Below are 21,715 nucleotides of genomic sequence, written 5' to 3' on the forward strand. Positions count from 1 at the left end.
TCCCCCATTATCCAACCTTGCCCCACCTAAAATCTGTGTGTGCGCTTCCATATTTAATATTTTCACCACGCATTGAGATGCAATTTCTTTAAATAAAAATGCTTTGGACCCCCAAAGTTGAAGACGCCTATGACCCCCAAAATAATGTGGACAAATCATGTGTTTTTATTTTATTTTTTATTATTTATTTCTTTCCTTCCTGGACCAATCACAGGTGAGTGGCGGTTGTGGGGTTGTGTTTTTTAGGAGTAGCATTGTTGCTCTCTAAAATATCATCCAATGAAAATGAATTTAAAAGTACATAAATAATATATAAATTGTGATTGGTCCAAAACAGTAAAACTCATAATTTTTTTATGAAATCAATACACTTTTTGAATATAACTCGTTTGGGAACAGACTATTTTAGTAACTTTTTGATTTTTTACGAAAAGATGTGCAGAAAAATAGAGATGTGATGTGACTAGTTTTAGTTGACTTTTTAGCTTTTTGGCTAAAATAGCTACTCCCCAAACGAGGCCTAAGTTTTACTTTTAAATATATCAAATTTTCTTTATTATTCACGTAAGTTTATTAACAAAATTAGACTCTCATCCAATATATATGACGTACAATCCAATTAACATTTAAGTCAAGTTTGTTTTCCTACATCAGTGATAAGACTAAATTAAAATTAATGTGGATCTTATTCGTAACATGTTTCATAACATGTTTGGTTGTAAAATTAACCACCAGATTGATAACCCAATTGGATTCACAAACCCACCGAGCAGCACGACTAGCATAGTTGATAGAGAGACATGGGCTTGGGAAATGAGTCCCGTGACAATTTGGACCTGCCCATAACTCTTTGGCAGAGCACTGTTCACGGTGGTGGTGGTTATACTCATTTTGTTGTTAATTTATGCCTTTTTTTCATGTCTTTTTTTCTAATAGTTTATTTGTAAAAGAAAATTTTAAATTTTTTAATAAGTACTAAAAATTATGAATTTTTTTTATATTTAGTGAGCTTTTAAATAATTTTTACACAATTTATATTTTTTTGAGTATCTCTCTAAATTTAGTGAACTTAAAAAGTACAAGAACAAAATAATTATAATATTAAAAATACTAAAAATAAAAAATATTAATTATATACATATTAATAATATCTATAATATTACTAATTTGGGTGGCTTAGAAACAAACACTATTTATTCTACATCTCTAACTTAATATCACCACATTAATAATCTCATCACTCAATCTTACTGTACTCTTTATTTCCTCCATCCCATGAAGCCAAACAAATGAGCCCTTAATATATTCATATTCTATTTTGTTTTAATGATTGACAAACATAATTTTTTACCCCAAAAATATTAATAATAATCAAGAAGATGGGGCCTTTTTCCAAATTAAGCCAAAATAGTAACTTATTTCCCAAACTAGGTCTAATTTGGACGGAATTCCCAAACTAGGCTAAAATGCTATTACCAACCACGCTTTCACCGTTTTTAGGACTCTCCCGCGGAAAATTTGTGAAATGGTAAAAGCGTGGTTACAAATCACGCTTTTAATTAAGAAAACATAGTTACAAACCACGCTTTTAAATATTTTTTTTTGCTTCATAAAATGTGAATTTTTTTTGAGAAAACGTGGTTTCGAACCACGCTTTCAATATCAGACAGTCCACGCACTCACTCTTTTCTCTCTCTCTGCGACACACAAACACTCATATCTCTCTCTCTCTCTCTCTCTCTCTCACACACACACCAAACCAATATAATTTTTAATATATATAAATTTTATTTTATAAAATTAAGACCAATATTAAATATATATAATAATAATTTATAATAGCAAGTAATAATTAACTATATGAAATTAAGACCAATATTTTCAAATATTTTTTTTTCAATTAATTTTTTTTTCAATTAATCTTTTATTTCAATTAATTTTTTTTCAAATATTTTTTTTCCCAATTAAATTTTTTTTCAATTAAATTTTTTTCAATTATAATATGTGTGATCCCATTGTGATAAATAATAAAATTAAATATAAATATCTTAGGCCTGAACAAACATATTTTTTATTTTATGTTTTTAAATTTTTTTAAACATTTTGTTCAAACCAAACGCGTTTGTAATTTATGTTTTTCTAAAAATAAACAAAAATCAGTTTATAAAATTTTTGTAAATATAAACAAAAAACGTAAACGTTACCAAACGCTACCTTAGTATTTACAGATAAAATTTATTATTTTTATTTTAGGGTTTAGGGTTTAATTATTAAAATTTATTTATTTTTATTTTAGGATTTAAGATCTATAGTTTAATTCTTAAAATTTATTTTAACTTCAATTTTATAAAAAAAAATAAATTTTAAGAATTAAACTATAAATCCTAAACCCTAAAATAAAAATAAATAAATTTTAAGAATTAAACCCTAAACCCTAAAATAAAATAAATAAATTTTATCCCTAAACACTAAGGTAGCGTTTGGTAACGTTTACGTTTTTGGTTTATGTTTACAAAAATTTAATAAACTGATTTTTGTTTATTTTTAGAAAAACATAAATTACAAACGCGTTTGGTTTGAACAAAATGTTTAAAAACATAAAATAAAAAATATGTTTATTCAGGTCTAAAATATTTATATTTATTTTTATTATTTATGACAATGGGATCACACATATTATAATTGAAAAAAAAATAATTAAAAAATTAATTGAAAAAAAATTAATTGAAAATTGGGAAAAAATTTTTTTTTTAAAAATTTAATTGAAATAAAAGATTAATTGAAAAAAAAATTAATAGAAAAATAATTGGGTGATGTACCAATAAATCGCAAAATGAGAACTTATAATCTGTTTAGTCCAGAGTTTTTTTTCATAGACCATTAAGTCCTATTATAGTGTATTTTACATATATAGACAATAAGTAATTTGGACGTGTATGGAATGTTAAGGGATATTTAAGGTATTTCAAGCTGGTGAATTTACAAAATTGGGGCTTCATTAATGTAAGCTTTTTCGAATTTTAGGGTGAAGAATTTGGAAAGATTGTGGACTCTTGTGTGACATGGGGTAAGAACAATGTGTTTTCCGAATCAATGTAAACGGAAATGAAATTTTTCCGGCGTTAATTTGGCATTACTTACTTAGGCATCTGTGTTGCTCAACCATACATTGCCGCAACGTAACATCGAAAACGCATATTTATAATTAAAACACACCTGCAACAAACCACAAACCACATCAAGCAAACGAAACGATGGCACTAAAACGCCAAACTAATAATACCAGTAATAACAACATACCACGTACGTGCCAATTGAAATTAAAAAAACACCACCCATTTTTGGTGTGTAACGTGACGTAACATATATTTCGGATAAAAATACACCACAACACCAGTTTGATATGGTCGATCTGTTCTGTGCCATGAAAGTATCCATTTGCATTACAAATCACACAGTAAAACCACCACCACATACCACCAAAAAAAAACAACACCACAGACTGTTGCCACCAGTAACCAACTCGAAAAAAAATCAAACTATTACAAACAAAAACGCTGCCATAACACACTAACATCACGAATAAACCCACAGAAACCGTTAACCCCCAAAAAACAAATGACTCACCTATTGATCGGCAACGCAACACTCCAAACAAAGCACCTGTCGAAATGGAAAAAACACTACACACCAAAAACAACTCGCCACTATCTCTGCCCTAAACAAAACAAAAGGTGACGTGAACCAATACAAGCATCTTGGGAAACGCCAAACACAATCCATATCCATTACAAACTGATTTGCTGAAAATATGGAAAAAACATCAGAAAAGGAACAAAAAGGGTAATCATGTAAACTCCAATTTCACCAAAATCATTCAAATATGACTTTTAAAAAACATAGGACTAATTGGTCCATAAGAAAACTCTTAGGACTAAATGAAATAATTTTCTCTAATATAAGAATAATTGAAAAAAAATTATTTGAAAATATTGGTCTTAATTTCATATAGTTGATTATTATTTGCTATTATAAATTATTATTATATATATTTAATATTAGTCTTAATTTTATAAAATAAGATTTATATATATTAAAAATTATATTGGTTTGGTGTGTGTGTGTGAGTGATGAGTGTTTGTGTGTTAGAGAAAGAGAGAGAGAGAAAAGAGTGAGTGCGTGGAGTGTCTGATATTGAAAGTGTGGTTCGAAACCACGTTTTCTCAAAAAATTTTCTAAAATCCACGTTTTATGAAGAAATTTTTTTTTTCTTTAAAAGCGTGATTTGTAACCACGCTTTTACCATTTCACAAATTTTCTGCATGAGGGTTCTAAAAACAGTGAAAGCGTGGTTTGTAATAACGTTTTAGCCTAGTTTGGAAAATAAGTTGTTATTTTGACTTAATTTGGAAAAAGACCCAAGAAGATGTGGCAAGAAATTTTTTAGAATTGTGGCTGTTTTGATTTGAAAGAAAAGGAAATACATCATTATGTATGAGAATTTTGTACAAATTCCGTTCTGTATATAGCATTACTATTTGGTAAGTCTGCCCACAATACAATATCAACAAACTAACCAAAAACAAGGCATTGGGAACTTTTAAAGATTGCATCCACTGGGTTTCTGTAGTATGAAGATGAACAAGAAGATGAACTAACAAAAAATAAAAAGATCAAAAAGACGAACACAAAGTTAAGGATCAAAATTATTTTACAAGACCACCATTAAGATGATCACAAAGAAACAGTTCCAAAGCCCAAACCACTACCATACCACGTACAACACTGCTTGAATTTGTTCATATACTTAAAAAGTACTATGAATCTAATCTGATACATGGATTATCCCAGAAGGCAGGGCATAGAACCCAGACTTCAGTCCATCTTTAAAGTGCCCTACAAGTTCTTATCTTGCTTGTGACAACTGCACAGCTTCTTGGTCATTTGTAGATTCTTCGGCCCATTCAAACGGGTGACACAAAAGTGAGAATTCTTGATTTCTTACTTCTTCAAGTTGCTCCCACTCAGCCCATCTCTCCTCCAAACCTTCTCCTTTAAGCATGTTTACAACTTCTGCCATCTTGGGACGATCTTCTGGTGAACTTTGCGTGCAGAGTAGAGCAACGTGAACAACAGTCTCGACTTCTTTGGGATCGTAGTCTTTTAAGTTTTCATCCACTATGTCCACCAGCCTCTTTTCTCTCAGCAATTTCTTGATCTGAAGGAGTAATAATTCCAAGTAATTCTTGAACAACACTAATCAACCAAATATAGAAATATCATAGCTAAACACCAAATATAATGACAACTTGCCATGAAGTTTCTGTTAGTTGTGTGTTTGCTGAGGAACAGAACAATAGCAACATCGGTGATATCAAGCAACAAGTCTACTGATTTGGGATAGGCTAGTCCACCAAACATTTGCTGATAAGAAATGCCACATATAATTATATTTCTTATCTCATTTTCTCACTAGACACAAGTGAGTGGGTCCCATGTGCATCCATTAATCTGGGAAGTGAGAATATAGGATAAGAAATGAAATTATGTATAGCATTGTTCTTTCCGATACTGATCCTCCTTGGGTTTTCATCTAAGATTCTTGGACAATCTTCTATTCCTATTCTCCCAAAATTTCACATGCACACACTAAGTTTAAAAAAAAATTATTATTTTTGCAATCTTAAGTTTAGCTAAGATCGGGCTCATTCTGATGGCCTCGTTTCAAATTTTCCCTTTTCTTTCTTGGGAAAAGAGAATTGACGTACAGTAAGTGAGATCACTGGTAGAGTTGGTTGGGGTGAAAACATGGATATTGAGGGTTCAAATAAAAAACAAAAAAAACAACGCCCAAATAGTACACATTAATGTGTGTTTGGGAAGGAAAAGATTCGGTACACACCTAATCTTTGGCATAGTGCACAAAGTGGTTGCCCTGAGACTTGAACCCATAACCTTAAGGTATAGGCCAAGATTTTACCATTCAAATAGGGGAAGAAATGAATATTTTTTCAAAGAGATCTGTTAGGCTGCCCTTATTGGCCAATACCATAAATATTTACTAACAATAATGCTTTAACAATGAATAGACTGCGATATGTGGACATGGGGCATAAATATATACTACAAACGAACAATCATATGAAGAGAAATCATGTCAACAAATCGAAGCAAACTAATTAGTTCAATCACAACCATGGAACACAATTCATTATGTATTTAAGATTCCAAAAGAACTAATTTACAACAGCTTATTTCAAAGTGCTTAAAAATAGTCAACCAAGAGCTTGATTTACTAGGAAGAATAATATGAGATTCTTGAATGGTGTCACTTATACTTGCAGGAAAGTGCCTTATCTTTTGTTCCACAGGTCGGCCACTTAATAGAATTTCACAATGAATTAGCATATTTGGTTCTTGGTTTATGTTCCCTCAGTTTTACAACTGCACGAAGCATATGTGAGAATATTATGGTATTATGAATCAATTAGGTAGGTTGTAGGTTGGTTGGTTGATTGTGCATATTCAATTGATTGTATAGGGTATTTCCTATTATAGATTAGGTTATAAATATTGGTTGTAATCTTTGTATTACATAAGTTGAATACACAAAAATCTTACATGGTATCAGAGCCACGTCTGAAACCCTAGGTCTGGCCGGCATTCACGCCTGTTGTTCGAAGTCGTCTCTGGCTACCTGGTCTGAAGTCGCGACTCAGGGGTCTTCGCCTCTCTCTCTCTCTGGTTCAAATACTCGAACACACCCTCAGGTTCGTCGGTCCCACTGGTTCGTCGTCTTCATCGTCTGCTGCTCTGTTTGTCTCTCTCTCCCTCCCTGTCTCTCTGCCTTCGTGTTTTATTTGGCTCTATAGTATTGTTCTTTCTTTGGTTAAGAATATTTATTTACAGTTTGACCCTCTTGGTATTTTGTATTATTCTTCAAATTGTTAATATTTGGTTTTATTACAATGACGGACACCAAAATCTAAGCTATCAGATGTAAACTCACTGGTGCCAATTATGCTTATTGGGCTAGTGTTATGAAGAATTTCCTTCCTGGTCAAAAAAAATGGGGCTATGTTTCTGGTTCCGTTCCTCATCCATTAGACCCGAAACAAGAAGATATCTGACTTCCTGTGACACTTGGGATTGTGATAATGCCCAAGTTCTGACTTGGTTTCATAATTCTGTGGATGACCGTATTGGAATGATGTTTTCCAAATACAATACTGCCAAGGAGGTGTGAGACTATTTATTGGATGTGTATCAACAGTCCAACTTTGCCAAGCGGAATGAGTTGAAAACAACTATTCAGAGTGCTCGTCAGCGGGATCAATCTATTCAGGACTTCTATATTGAGATGACAGGTCTCTGGGATCAGTTGGCTCACATGGAACTATCTAGCCTCAAGGCACTAGATGCTTATGTTGAGTTTCAGAAGCAAGGTCGTTTAGTGCAGTTCTTAACGGCTCTCTCCCCTCAGTATGAGGCTATCTGTGGCGACATCTTTCATCAGTTTTCTCTCCCCTCTGTGGATGCTATTGTTCGTGAGCTCCTCTTCGAGAAGCAAGGTCGTTTAGTGCAGTTCTTAACGGCTCTCTCCCCTCAGTATGAGGCTATCTGTGGCGACATCTTTCATCAGTTTTCTCTCCCCTCTGTGGATGCTATTGTTCGTGAGCTCCTCTTCGAGAAGCAAGGTCGTTTAGTGCAGTTCTTAATGGCTCTCTCCCCTCAGTATGAGGCTATCTGTGGCGACATCTTTCATTAGTTCTCTCCCCTCTGTGGATGCTATTGTTCATGAGCTCCTCTTCGAGGAAACCCGTCTTAAGACGGCCATTCAGACTCTGTCTCCATCTGTCTTCTTGGCTTCTGCTCAGCCTCTTCTATTGTCGACCCCACCAACTCATCAGCTTCAGGCCAGTGCGAAGCCCAAGAAGGGGCCACTAGCCTCTGATGAGTGTGCCTTTTGCCATCAGAAGGGCTATTGGAAGTACAACTGTCCCAAGAAGGGAAGTCAGTCTACTCGGTCTTCTAATCCACCTCAGACAGTTTCGAAGTCCTGCTCTGAGTACTTTTTGACCTCCTGTTGCTTATACTGCATTTGCTCCGGCTTTTGATCCTGACTTGACTTTCTTGAGTATGCCCAGCTTTCTTAGCTTCAGCATCTCTTATCCACCTCCCAGCCATCCCCATCTGCCTCTGCTCTTACCTTTCTTTCTTCAGGTTTGTTTGAGTCTCCTTCAAGTATCTCATCTTCTATCTGGCTTTTTGATTCTAATGCCTCTCATCATATGACTCCTCATCTTTCCTTACTTCAAAACTATATTCCCCACCCGTTCCTATTACTATTAATACTGCTAATGGATCTGGTATGTCGGTTCAGTCTATTGAGTCTGTCTTACCCTCTGCTATATCTACTGTTACTATTCCCTCTGTTCTTTATGTCCTTCAGCTATCTGTTAGTTTATTATCTATTAGTCAACTTGATATTTTTGGTTTTGATGTTATTTTTTCCTCTTCTGTCTGTTGCGTGTAGGATCGGGTGTCCAAGAAGCAGATTAGAACCAGCTGTAGAGTTGGAGATCTCTATGCGGTAGAAAGCTTGCATCTCTCCCTATCCACCTCTCCAGTTGCTTTTTTCTCATTTCAGTTAGATTCTCAGTTGAGTCAGTTTTACTTATGATATTCTCGCCTAAGTCATTTGTCTGTTGACCGCTTACGGTCTTTAGCTCAGTCAGGATTATTGGGTAAAGTTTCTCCTAGTCAAATTGATGAATGTCGGAGGTGTAAACTTGCCAAATTGTCAACTTTACCTTTCAATAAAAATACTTAAGTTTCTGTTTCTCCTTTTTCTCTTGTGCATACTGATGTCTGGGGACCCTCTCCCGTTCTCACTAAAAAGGGGTTCCACATACTATGTGTCTTTTGTTGATAATTGCACCCATTACAGTGGGGTTTATCTTATGACTCATAAATCTGACTTTTACCAAATATATCGAACATTTTAGTCTATGATCACTACACAGTTTGGGGCTACCATTAAATTGTTACGATCTGACTTGGGTGGGAAAGATTTTAAAACGGAGTTCTGTGAGTATTTGGCCAATTTGGATACCATTCACCTAACTTCTTGTACTGATACACCTGCTCAAAATGGTCGAATCGAGCGTAAACACCGTCATCTCCTTGAGATAGCTAGGTCTCTTTTTCTCTCTGCTTCAGTTCCAGCTTCGTTTTGGGACAAAGCAGTTCTTACTGGTGCTTTTCTTCTTAACCGTATGCCTACTCTACTCCCCTTCTTTCTGGTCGATTTCTTTATGAGGCTCTATTCTTTCAACTTTCCAATTACTCCCTCCTTCGTGTGCTTAGGTCTGCTTGTTTTGTCCTTCTTCCCCGTAAAGATCGGACCAAACTTAGTGCCCGGTATATCCTGTGTGTTTTTTTGGGTTATAATCTTACTCAGAAAGGCTATTGGTGTTATGACCCTATTTCCCGTCGTCTTTACGTCTCCCGTCATGTTTTTTTTCTCGAACGTCTGCCTTACTTTCAGCTTCCTCCTACCACTGCTCCAGTTTCCAACGAGGATTTGATTCACATACTTAGAAAATATGAGGAAGAAAAACTCCGAAAATATGAGGAAGAAGGAATATATTTCTGTTATATTCAAAATTTCTTATTTTACAAGACCAAATGACACTCCTTATATAGGAGATATTACAAACATCATTATAACCCATTATATGCCACTTACATATTATATATTACCACTATCTACCACTATCATATTATATACATGCCACTATCTACCACCAACACCACTACCATATTCTATACATGCCACTATCTACCACCAACACCACTATCATATTCTATACATGCCACTATCTACCACCAACACCACTATCATATGCCACTATCTTATTATATGCATTAACACAAATTTCCAGCACTCCCCCTCAAGCTGGTTTGAAGATATCTTCCATAGCCAGCTTGCTAGTCAGCTTATCAAATTGCTTCTTGTGTAGTCCCTTCGTAAGCACATCAGCTAATTGTTCACCTGTTGGAAGGTAGGTCATACAGATTATGCCAGCATTGATTTTCTCCTTGATGAAATGTTTATCCACTTCTATATGTTTTGTGCGATCATGTAGAACTGGATTATGAGCTATAGATATAGCTGCTTTGTTGTCACAATAGACCTTCATAGGTGTCGGGTGAGAAAGCTTTAATTCTTCAATAATTCTTTTAATCCACATTACTTCACAGATTCCATGGGCAACAGCTCTGAACTCTGCTTCTGCACTACTTCTAGCTACCACATTCTGTTTTTTACTCCGCCATGTAACTAGGTTCCCACCTACAAAGGAGCAGTATCCGGATGTTGATCTCCTGTTTGTAACACTTCCTGCCCAGTCTGCATCTGTGTATACTTCAACTTGAAGATGTCCATGTTTCTTAAACAGTAAGCCTCTCCCTGGAGTTCCTTTCAAATATCTTAAGATCTTATAAACGGCCTCAAAGTGCTCTGCCCCTGGTGAGTGCATGAACTGACTTACCATGCTGACTGCAAAGGCAATATCAGGCCGCGTATGAGACAAGTAAATCAATTTCCCGACAAGTCGCTGATATTGTTCCCTCTCTTTGACTTCTTCAGCCTTAGCAGCTTGTAACTTCAAGTTAGGCTCGATCGGAGTCTCCACCATCTTACAACCAAGCATACCTGTTTCTCCAAGGAGATCAAGAACATATTTTCTCTGATTAACGAATATACCTTCCTTGGATCTTGCAAATTCCATTCCGAGGAAATACTTGAGGGCTCCCAGATCCTTAATGTGAAATTCTTTTGCGAGTTTCTCTTTGAGGGCTGCTAACTCTGCTTCATCATTACCAGTTAAAATGATGTCATCAACATAAACAATCAAAATTGCAATTTTACTATTTTTTGAATGTTTATAAAATATTGTGTGATCTGCTTGACTCTGCGAGAAGCCACAACTGATAACTGCCTTCCCAAAGCGTTCAAACCACGCTCTTGGTGATTGTTTGAGTCCGTATAATGACTTGTTCAATCTGCAAACTCTGTCGCTTCCAAGTCTCTGCTCAAATCCCGGCGGTAGGCTCATGAACACCTCCTCTTCAAGATCACCATTGAGAAATGCATTTTTAATGTCAAGTTGATGTAGAGGCCAATCTGAATTTACTGCAAGAGATAACAGTACTCTGATGGAATTTATTTTAGCAACAGGAGCAAACGTCTCCTGATAGTCGATCCCATAAGTTTGAGTGAAGCCTTTAGCCACCAGTCTCGCCTTGTATCTCTCAACGCTTCCATCTGCGTTACATTTTATCGTAAACACCCATTTACACCCAACTGTTTTCTTGTCTTTGGGTAGATCAACTATCTCCCAAGTACCACTTCTCCTTAAAGCATTCATCTCCTCCATGACTGCTAATTTCCAATTCGGATCATCCAATGCTTCCTGTATATTCCTTGGAACAAACAAGTGTGAAATCCTAGATGTGAAAGCTCTATGGTTTTTAGACAGTCTTTGATAGGAGAGGTAATTTGCAATAGGATGTTTAATGCAATTTCGGACACCTTTCCTAATTGCTATAGGAACATCAAGGTCGGAAATAGAAGGAATAGGATTACCTAAAATTTCGATGCCAGAACTCGGGTGGACATTCGGGTCATTAGGATGGACATTCGGGTCATTATTCCTCAGATGAAATCGCTTCCTAGTATAAACCTGAAGCTCAGGATTTAGATCATTTTGTAGTACTTCTCCCCCTAAACAAGAATCTTCTTGACTAGGCACCATAGAACTTGGTTCTCCTAAGTGATCATTATCAGACAGATGTGGTTTTTGTGTAGGATAAATGACATTGGGGAGCGGGATAGAAATATCCCAAAAACGGTCTTCTACTCCACTTGTCTCCCCCTGAAGAGAAGTGTTGGGGAAATAGGATTTTGTTTCCACAAATGACACATCCATACTCACATGAAATTTCTTGGTTTGAGGGTCGAAACACTTATACCCCTTTTTGTTTGAGGAATAACCCAAAAAAACACATTTTATAGCACGGGGGTCAAGTTTTGAACGAAATTGATTAGGAACATGAACATAGGCAGTACATCCAAAAACTTTGGCGGGTAAATCAGAAAACAACCTCGTGTCAGGAAAAAAAGTTTTGAGACAATCGAAAGGTGTTTTGTATGTTAACACCTTTGTAGGCATCCTGTTTATCAAATAAGAGGCTGTTAAAATTGCTTCACCCCATAAATATTTAGGAACATGCATGTAAAACATTATAGCACGTGCTACTTCAAGTAGATGTTTATTTTTTCGTTCTGCAATGCCATTTTGTTGAGGGGTATCCCGACATGTAGATTGATGAAAAATCCCCTTTTTTTCCAAAAACTCACCCAACTGCTCATTGAAATATTCTGTTCCATTATCAGAATGTAAAATACCAATTTTGGTTTGAAATTGGTTTTCAATCATATTGTAAAAATTTGTGAATAAATTTTTCACGTCAGATTTTTTATTCATCAAATAAATCCAACATAAGCGGGTATGGTCATCAATAAATGTAACAAACCATCTTTTACCAGAAAGAGTAGTGATTTTAGAAGGGCCCCAAACATCACTATGAATCAAATAAAAAGGTTTGGAAGCCTGGTAAGGTTTTGGCAAATAAGTAGAGCGATGAAATTTTGCAAAAATGCAACTTTCACAATGAAAAGAAGAACAATCAATCCCTTTAAATAATTTTGGAAATAAATGCTTCAGATAAAGAAAACTAGGATGTCCTAGCCTATAGTGCCATAGCATTATTTTTTCTCGAACAGAGATTGAACTAGTACTATTAAAGCTCTGAGCTTTTTTATTACTAACAGGTACTTCATCAAAGTAGTAAAGACCTTCAAGCATCCTAGCACGCCCAATCATCATCCCCGAGTTCTGGTCCTGAAATTCACAATGGGATTCAAAAAATGTAACACGACAATTAGAATCCTTAGATAGTTTACTGACAGACAAAAGGTTACAGGCTAAGTTGGGGACGTGAAGAACAGCATTGAGATTAATTTTCTCAGTTAGTTTAATAAATCCTTTTCCTGCAATAGGTGAAAAACTACCATCGGCTATTCTGATTTTGTCATGACCAGAACAAGGGAAATAGGTACTAAATAAATGGGAAAAACTAGTCATGTGATCGGAGGCACCGGAATCTATGATCCACGGAGAGAAGTTTAGGCAAGAGAAGGTTTTAGGATTTCTACCTGTTTGTGCCAACAAAACACTAGGAGTACCGGATGAGGAGTTGGATTTTATCAGCTTTAAGAGTTGATCAATCTGCTCTTTGTTGAAGGGACCTGAATCGGCTTCATTAGTGGTAGGAAAGCCACGATTCTTCTCTCCTTGTTTGCTGCTTTTCCAGTTGACAGGTTTGCCATGGATCTTCCAACACGTTTCACGTGTATGGCGAGGCTTGTTGCAAAAATCACACCAGACCCGTGGCTTATCATCAAACCTGCGCTGGTAATTTGCAACCTTGTTGGCCGCAGCATCGCTAATTAAAGCAGAAATTTCAATTGATTCACCAGTACCTTTTTTCTTAAGCATGACGCTCCTTCGGCTCTCTTCCCTTCTGACTTCGGCAAATACTTCGCCAATGGATGGGAGAGGAGGTCTGCCAATAATTCTTCCTCGCACTTCATCGAACTCAATGTTGAGGCCGGCAAGAAACTTGTAAATACGGCTGTCTTCCACAGTTTTCTTGTGGTGGTTGCAGTCGTCAACCGATTTCCATTCGTATGTGTTGAAGATGTCAAGATCCTGCCACAACCTTTTCAACGAATTGAAATATTTGGTGACGGAATCATCTCCTTGACGAATCTCTCCCAACTTCAAAGTTAATTCGAAAACTTGAGATTGATTTCCTAGGTCAGAATACATCTGACTAACATTATCCCACAATTCTTGTGCAGTAGGATAGCACATGTAATTAGAGCTTATATCCTCCTCCATGGAATTGACCAACCATGTCATAATCATGGAGTTTTCAGCGTCCCAACTGTCGAACAGCGGATCATTAACAGCAGGAGCCTTCTTGTCACCAGTGATGTAACCGATCTTTCCTTGCCCACGGATATACATCCGGACAGATTGTGACCAGCGGAGAAAATTATCACCATTTAGGCGGATGGTGGTGATTTGGACAGAGTGAGAGTTGGACGTTTTCACCGGAATGGCAGCGGCAGGGGTTGAAGTGGTTTCGGACGTGACTTCCGACATGGCTATGACGGTTTTAGGGCTGCTGTGTTTTTTGTAGCTCTGATACCAACTTAGAAAATATGAGGAAGAAAAACTCCGAAAATATGAGGAAGAAGGAATATATTTCTGTTATATTCAAAACTTCTTATTTTACAAGACCAAATGACACTCCTTATATAGGAGATATTACAAACATCATTATAACCCATTATATGCCACTTACATATTATATATTACCACTATCTACCACTATCATATTATATACATGCCACTATCTACCACCAACACCACTATCATATTCTATACATGCCACTATCTACCACCAACACCACTATCATATTCTATACATGCCACTATCTACCACCAACACCACTATCATATGCCACTATCTTATTATATGCATTAACACAAATTTCCAGCTAGGTCTCTTTTTCTCTCTGCTTCAGTTCCAGCTTCGTTTTGGGACAAAGCAGTTCTTACTGGTGCTTTTCTTCTTAACCGTATGCCTACTCTACTCCCCTTCTTTCTGGTCGATTTCTTTATGAGGCTCTATTCTTTCAACTTCCCAATTACTCCCTCCTTTGTGTGCTTAGGTCTGCTTGTTTTGTCCTTCTTCCCCGTAAAGATCGGACCAAACTTAGTGCCCGGTATATCCTGTGTGTTTTTTTGGGTTATAATCTTACTCAGAAAGGCTATTGGTGTTATGACCCTATTTCCCGTCGTCTTTACGTCTCCCGTCATGTTTTTTTTCTCGAACGTCTGCCTTACTTTCAGCTTCCTCCTACCACTGCTCCAGTTTCCAACGAGGATTTGATTCACATTGATCCATTTCCTTCTAAGGTCCCTCCTGATGAGTACATCTCTACTGTTCCCTGTGACCTTACTCTATTTTCTCTTCCATCTCTCCAGCCTGCTCCTTCTTCTCCTCCGTTGTTAGTTTATTCACGTCGCCAGGCTCTCCTTCCACCAGTTCTCTCTGCTTCTACTGCTGATCCTCTTGCTTCTGACAACTCTTATCCTGCTATACACCGTTATCCTACTCGAGTGCGTTATCCTCCAAACAGGTTGGGTTGGTCTAATACATATTTTTCTTCTTCCTATCGCAATTTTTTTGTCTGCTATTCATTCTTTTTCAGAGCCTCAGTCTTACAAGGAGGCCTGTCAGGATCCCATTGGATTCAAGCTATGGAGGATGAGTTGTCTGCTTTACAAAAAAAACTAGTACTTGGGAATTGGTTCCTTTGCCTGTTGGTAAGAATCTGATTAGTTACAAATGGGTCTACAAAGTCAAGACTTATTCTGATGGTTCTCTTGAGCAATACAAAACTCGTCTGGTTGCCAAAGGTTTTTCACAGGAATATGGTATTGATTATAAGGCGACCTTTGCTCCTGTTGTCAAGATGACTACTGTCCGTACTTTGATCTCTGTCGTTGCTGTTCGTTCTTGGCCTCTTTATGAGATGGATGTTAAGAATGCTTTTCTTAATAGCCATCTCACTGAGGAGGTTTATATGCGTCCTCTCCTTGGCTTTCACCATTCCTCTGGACAGGTTTGTCACTTTTGACGTGCTCTATATGGCCTGAAGCAGTCTCCTCGTGCTTGGTATGACCATTTTCAGACTGTTGTTACTGCACTTGGGTTTCATCCTTGTGCTCAGGACTCTGCTTTATTTCTTCTTCACACCTCTGCTGGTTTTGTTGCCTTATTACTATATGTGGATGATATGATCATCACTACCTCTGACTCTTTTGCTATCTCTGAGGTCAAGCAACATCTTTTCCGCACTTTTGAAATGCAGGATCTGGGTCCGTTGCGGTATTTTCTTGATATTGAGGTAGTTTCTTCTCCCAATGGCTACTTTCTTTCTCAGGCTAAGTATGCCAATGAGGTTATTCATTGTGCTGGTCTTACTGACCCTAGGATTTTTGATGACCCTAAGATTTTTGATACCCCTATTGAGCTTAATGTGAAGCTCACCCCTACTGAGCTTAATGTGAAGCTCACCTCTACTGATGGTGTTCTAGATAATCTTATTTTATATCGAGAGCTCGTGGGTTGCTTAGTCTATCTGACGGTTACTCGCCCTGATCTTGCCTATGCTGTTCATGTGGTTAGTCAGTTCGTTTTTGTTCCTCGTTCTACAAATTGGGCTTCTTTGGTTCAGATTCTTCGCTATATCCGGGGTACTATCTTTCAGGGGTTACTGCTGTCTTCTACTTCCTCTTTAGACTTAGTAGCTTATGCTAATTCTGATTGAGTTGGTGATGTCACTGATCGCAAGTCCACTTTTGGCTTTTGCATGTTTCTCGGTGATTCCTTGATTTCTTGGAAGAGCAACAAATAGATTGTTATTGCGCGTTCCATTGCCGAGGCTGAGTATCGTGCTATGACTCATGCCACTGCTGAGATTGTTTGGCTTTGTTGTCTCTTGACTGATTTAGGTGTCCCTCAGTTTTCTCTGACCTCCCTTTACTATGACAATCGCAGTGCTATTCAGATTGTCCATAACATTGTCTTTCATGAGCGGATGAAACATATGGAGATTGATTGTCATTTTGTCCGTCAGCATCTGCAGTCTGACTCCATCTCGCTTCCTTTCATCTCTTCGGCATTGCAACTTGCTGATTTTTTTACGAAGACTCACACAAATGCTCGATTTCAGTTTCTTCTTAGCAAACTTTCCGTATTTTCTGCTAAAACACCTTTAGTTTGAGTAAGGGGGTGAGAATATTATGGTATTATGTATCAATTAGGTAGGTTGTAGGTTGATTGGTTGATCGTGCATATTCGATTGATTCTATAAGGTATTTCCCATTGTAGATTAGGTAATAAATATTAGTTGTAATCTTTGTATTACATAAGTTGAATATACAAAAATCTTACAACATACTCCTATAGAACTCTTTCTCCATAAACATTTGGACAATTCAAAAGTCATACTAGTGCAAAATGATTCTCATTTGACAAAGATAGTCGTCGTGCGTTCCACTACATATTTACCAGAACCGGACATGGACACGGACGCGGACACGGACACGCGGACACGCCAATTTTGAAAAAATGAGGGGGCACGACACGCTAAGGACACACTCAATATATATAATTATTATTTTATTATATGTCATAAAATTATAATAAAAAAAATCATTGAAAGGTAATGAAAAATTGGTTCCTATAATAAAATTAATAAACATATATCAAAAAAATTAACAATTTCAGCAATGTCAATAATTTGATTTTTTTCTTCAAATAAAACTAATTTATTCTATGAAATAAAACTAATTACACAAAAAAACAAAAGAAAAAAAAATGATCAGAGAGAGAGAGAAGGGTTACTTACATTCAGCAAAACATATATATATATATATATATAATCGAAGAGAGAGAGAGAGAGAGAGAGAGAGAGAGAGAGAGAGAGGTTACATTTGAAAGAGAGAGGTTACATTCGAAGAAAAAAAAAAGTCGAAGAAAGAGAGAGATTGATCAAAAACCAGAGAGCGATCGAACAAGAAAAAGAAGATCGAACGAGAAAAGAAGAAGAAGAAGAGAATCGAAGGAAGAAAAGAGAAGAATATAATTGAAGAAGAAGAAGACATACCTTCGGTAGCAGCGAACAAGCAACAGTAGCCTATGAAGCACGGATACTCCAAAAAAGGAGCCGTACGAGTATCAGATACGGATACGTGTCTGATACGGCGAGATACGTAACAAATACGGCAAATAAGTATCTGTTTTTTTTAAAAAAAATTACTTTTATTTTAATTTTGGATACTTGAAGAATACAACAGGATATGTAAGGTACACCAAATAAGTATCCAATTTTTTTTCTAATTTTTTATTTTTATATTTTAATACTTCAAATAAGTATATAATTTTTTTCAATTTTTTTATTATTTTATATTTGTATTTTGTTAATGGTCAATACTTTTTGCTCTCATTCTTCTTTTTCTTCTTCTTCTTTTTTTTTTTTTTTCTTTCTTTTTCCCTTATCTATTAGGCTACTTTATTTAATTTTTTTTGTTTCCCTACATTGTTTTAATGGAAGTATTTATTTACCAAATTTTTAAATTTAGAAACTTTAATGTTAATATTTCTTTATTTAATAGGAATCCCTCTCTTTATTTATTAATTTGTTTTAGGTTTTATTTTCATGCATATTACATTATTAAAATTATAAATTTTTTTTTTTACAAACGTATTCCCGCTATACCCGTATTCTACATTTTTAAATTTTGACATATCATCATATCCGTATCGCCGTATTCGTGCTTCCTAAGCAACAGCGAACAGCCCTTTCTCTCGTCTCCTCTCTTCGATTAGGATCACAATTTTTGTTTTTTACAATTTGACCCCCCCACTTACAAGTTTCAAAATTATGTTTTGTACCCCGTAGTGTCCGAACGTGTCCCGTTGCAAAAAAATCAAAAAAAAAAAAAATGGGACACCTTCATGAGAGCATCAGACATGTGTCCACAACGCATCTGACGCGTGTCCGTGTCCGACACTGATATGCAGTCCCGGGAGAGGCGTCCGTGCTTCATAGATTTTAGTAGGAACCTATTTTAAAGCAAATTCACAATTGTCCAAAAGAATATAGTGTAAATTACACTGACCGCCCTTGAGTAAAAAATTAGGCTACATCCAATTTAGTCCCCCATTTGACGGGGGGGTCTTCAGGTTCGAACCCACAACCTCAAGATTAGGAAACCACTGACCAGTAGTTTCTCTTTTGACCTCCCTTGAGTAATGAGAAGAATACAATAATCTTATACTATTTACATCAGTATAAGTTTAAATTTAAGGAGGAAATGTCATTTTCATGAGCAGTCGCCTTCATTAAATGACTACATGCCCCAACCATCCAAGAACAGGGAGCAAACATATGCTATGTATTTTAACTAGCAAACCAAAAACTATACCTAGAGCACATAAATTTTCAATCTTGTAAGTCAATATATGTCAAGAAAATTATTGAACCAAAAATAAAAGGAAATGAAACAAAGAAGAAATGCTTCTAGTCAAAAATGCTGCCGATACATACATTTCATCAAACAGAATAGTGAGGAACATTTTTTTCTTCAACCCACAACAAAGAGGGGAGAGGAAAAAGAAAGAAAGAAAGAAAAAGGTGAAACAAATAAACAAATAAGTAGCATAGAACATAAATGAGTCAGTAAATAGCACCAGAATGGGTGAATGAGAACTTACATGATCAAGCAGTAGAACATCCTCTTCTTCCTCAAGCCGAGAGAAATCTATTGCACGCTGACCAGTTACAAGTTCTAGAAGAGTTATACCATATCCAAACACATCTGTCTTTTCTGATGATTTTCCAGTAGACAAATATTCTGGGGCAATGTGACCCATAGTTCCACGCACCTGAGTTGTAACATGAGTCAACTTTGTATCAACTAGTTTTGCTAACCCAAAATCTCCAAGAACAGCTTCAAAGTCATCATCCAGAAGGATATTCGCAGCCTTCAAATCACGATGTACAATCTTAGGATTGCAATGCTCATGTAGGTATTCCAAGCCTTGGGCTGCTCCAAAAGCCACACGCTTTCTTGTTGGCCAATCCAGGCCCTTTTCTCCAGGTTTTAAATCTATGGCATTGTTGAGGGAAAAAAAATTAAGTATTAGTGAAGTATTACTACTCAAATTCATGTGATCCCTATAATTATTAATATGATAAAGAGAGCAATTTCACTGACTGCTTCAAGAATATATCATTTGGAGAACAATAGAAACTAAATAAATAAATATAAATGTCATAACAGCAGTTCATGGATATAGAACCTGATAAGTAAGTCGGCCGGACAAAATTTAAACATCACACAGAGCTATGATTGAAAGAGTCCTAAAGGCATTGCAAAATCCACTCATGAAAGTTTGCCTCATTTATTTTTATGAGTCTATTCCATCCTTTTCCTCCGATTCACCTCAATTATCTTACCTCGGCCCTTTATCAAAACTATACATATACTTGAGTCAACCTTGATAATTTTGATTTCCTTAAAATTTAAGTATTTAGTTGGCCAGAACAATTAGTTATCTTAGTTTAATTTTGTAACCACAACAAAAGTCAAGTGCGAAGTATACATTAATTGAATTTTTATTTTTACGGGAGAATACTCAATTATCAAATTTGTACTCAATCATATAATTTCACTTTTCATGCAAGAATAGGGAATCATTCCTTTAAAATTTATTAACATTCAAATCAAGCTCAAACATGAATCATATTCATCTCAATAACATGTGGAATTATATAGCAAATCAAAGCTAAAAAATAAAGAGAAAACTCTGTTTGGTTGAGTTTTCAGAATCTTTTTTCTGAAAAAATTTCAAAAACTGGTTTGATGGAAAAAATTAAGAAAAAAACACATTATTTTTATATGGTTTTCTCTTTTTGGGGGCAGAAATAATTTTTGAAAATTCAAAATTGATTTTTTTGCTGTTTTATTTTTGTCAAACTAGTTTTAAAATTTTCAAAAATAAAAATAAAAATCAGAAACACTAGTTCTAAAAACTCAACCAAACAGAGAAGATTTTTATAGTGATTTGGCTACTTGCCTAGATCCACTGTCGCCCTCCCTACCGGAATTAATCCACTAATCAAAAAAAGAGGTTTTCACTAGGGTTACCCAAAATCATTATGATCACTCTTTTAAGATTTTCAATAGGATCATCCAACCTTAAACTCTTCCAAATACAATAATAGAAATGGGTTTAGGATCACCACCCAATCACAATCCTAAAACTTCACTAGAAAAAAAGAACAAAGAAATCTTTTTTTCTAGAGTTTGGACTTTGAGAAGGGAACTAACATCCTCAAAATGACTGTTGAAACCAATATAGAATCATGAATACCAGTTTCACGAAACTCAAAACCTTGACCGCATGTTACTGAATGGAGAAGAGATGGCTAAAAACAACAAATAGGCCAAGTAAATTTAGATACCAAAAACTTAGATTGAAACAGAAGAATCTGTTTTGATAGAGAGCAAATTAGAATAAATGAGCGAAGGACAATATTTATATTGTTTATGATTACTTAGAATGTGAATAAGTATGAAATCTTTTTGATAGATGTGTCAAATGTGATAATACTTGACCCAATAAATTTCAAAATTTTCTTAGTATTGTTCAGGAAGACATGACAATTTTCAGAAATATTTTACCATTTTATCCTTCCAAAAAAAGTTAGCTGAATTTTTCGGGTATGTCAATTTTTTTAGCTGAAATTTCATACAATAGACAATATCTCCTCCTAGAACACAGCTTAAAACTTTCATTGTACTGTGCTCTCCATATTTTACAATTTATTCATGCATCACTGAAGGATCAAAAGACTGGACTGTCATTATATGAATTTGAACATGGAAGGCATCATGGAGATTAACATAAGATGTACTTATAAACTAATATGCTGAAA

General features: G+C 35.7%; 1 protein-coding gene across 6 annotated transcripts in view; it reads right to left on the reverse strand.

The window, feature by feature from the left end:
• Window positions 1–4,590: 4,590 nt before the first annotated feature.
• LOC114320153 (Leucine-rich repeat protein kinase family protein) overlaps window positions 4,591–21,715 on the reverse strand; it is a 45,376-nt gene continuing 28,251 nt past the window's right edge. For all 6 annotated transcript variants that reach the window (XM_082889999.1, XM_082889994.1, XM_082889989.1 and 3 more), the window contains 2 exons: window positions 19,489–19,883; window positions 4,591–5,218 (listed from right to left, as the gene is read on the reverse strand). In XM_082889999.1, coding sequence (XP_082746125.1) covers window positions 4,907–5,218; window positions 19,489–19,883 — 707 coding nt within the window. In that variant the 3' untranslated portion in view covers window positions 4,591–4,906. The remainder of the gene's footprint in view (window positions 5,219–19,488; window positions 19,884–21,715) is intronic.

Source organism: Camellia sinensis, chromosome 1, assembly GCF_055761805.1.
Source record: "Camellia sinensis isolate YWXY chromosome 1, ASM5576180v1, whole genome shotgun sequence".
NCBI lineage: Eukaryota > Viridiplantae > Streptophyta > Magnoliopsida > Ericales > Theaceae > Camellia > Camellia sinensis.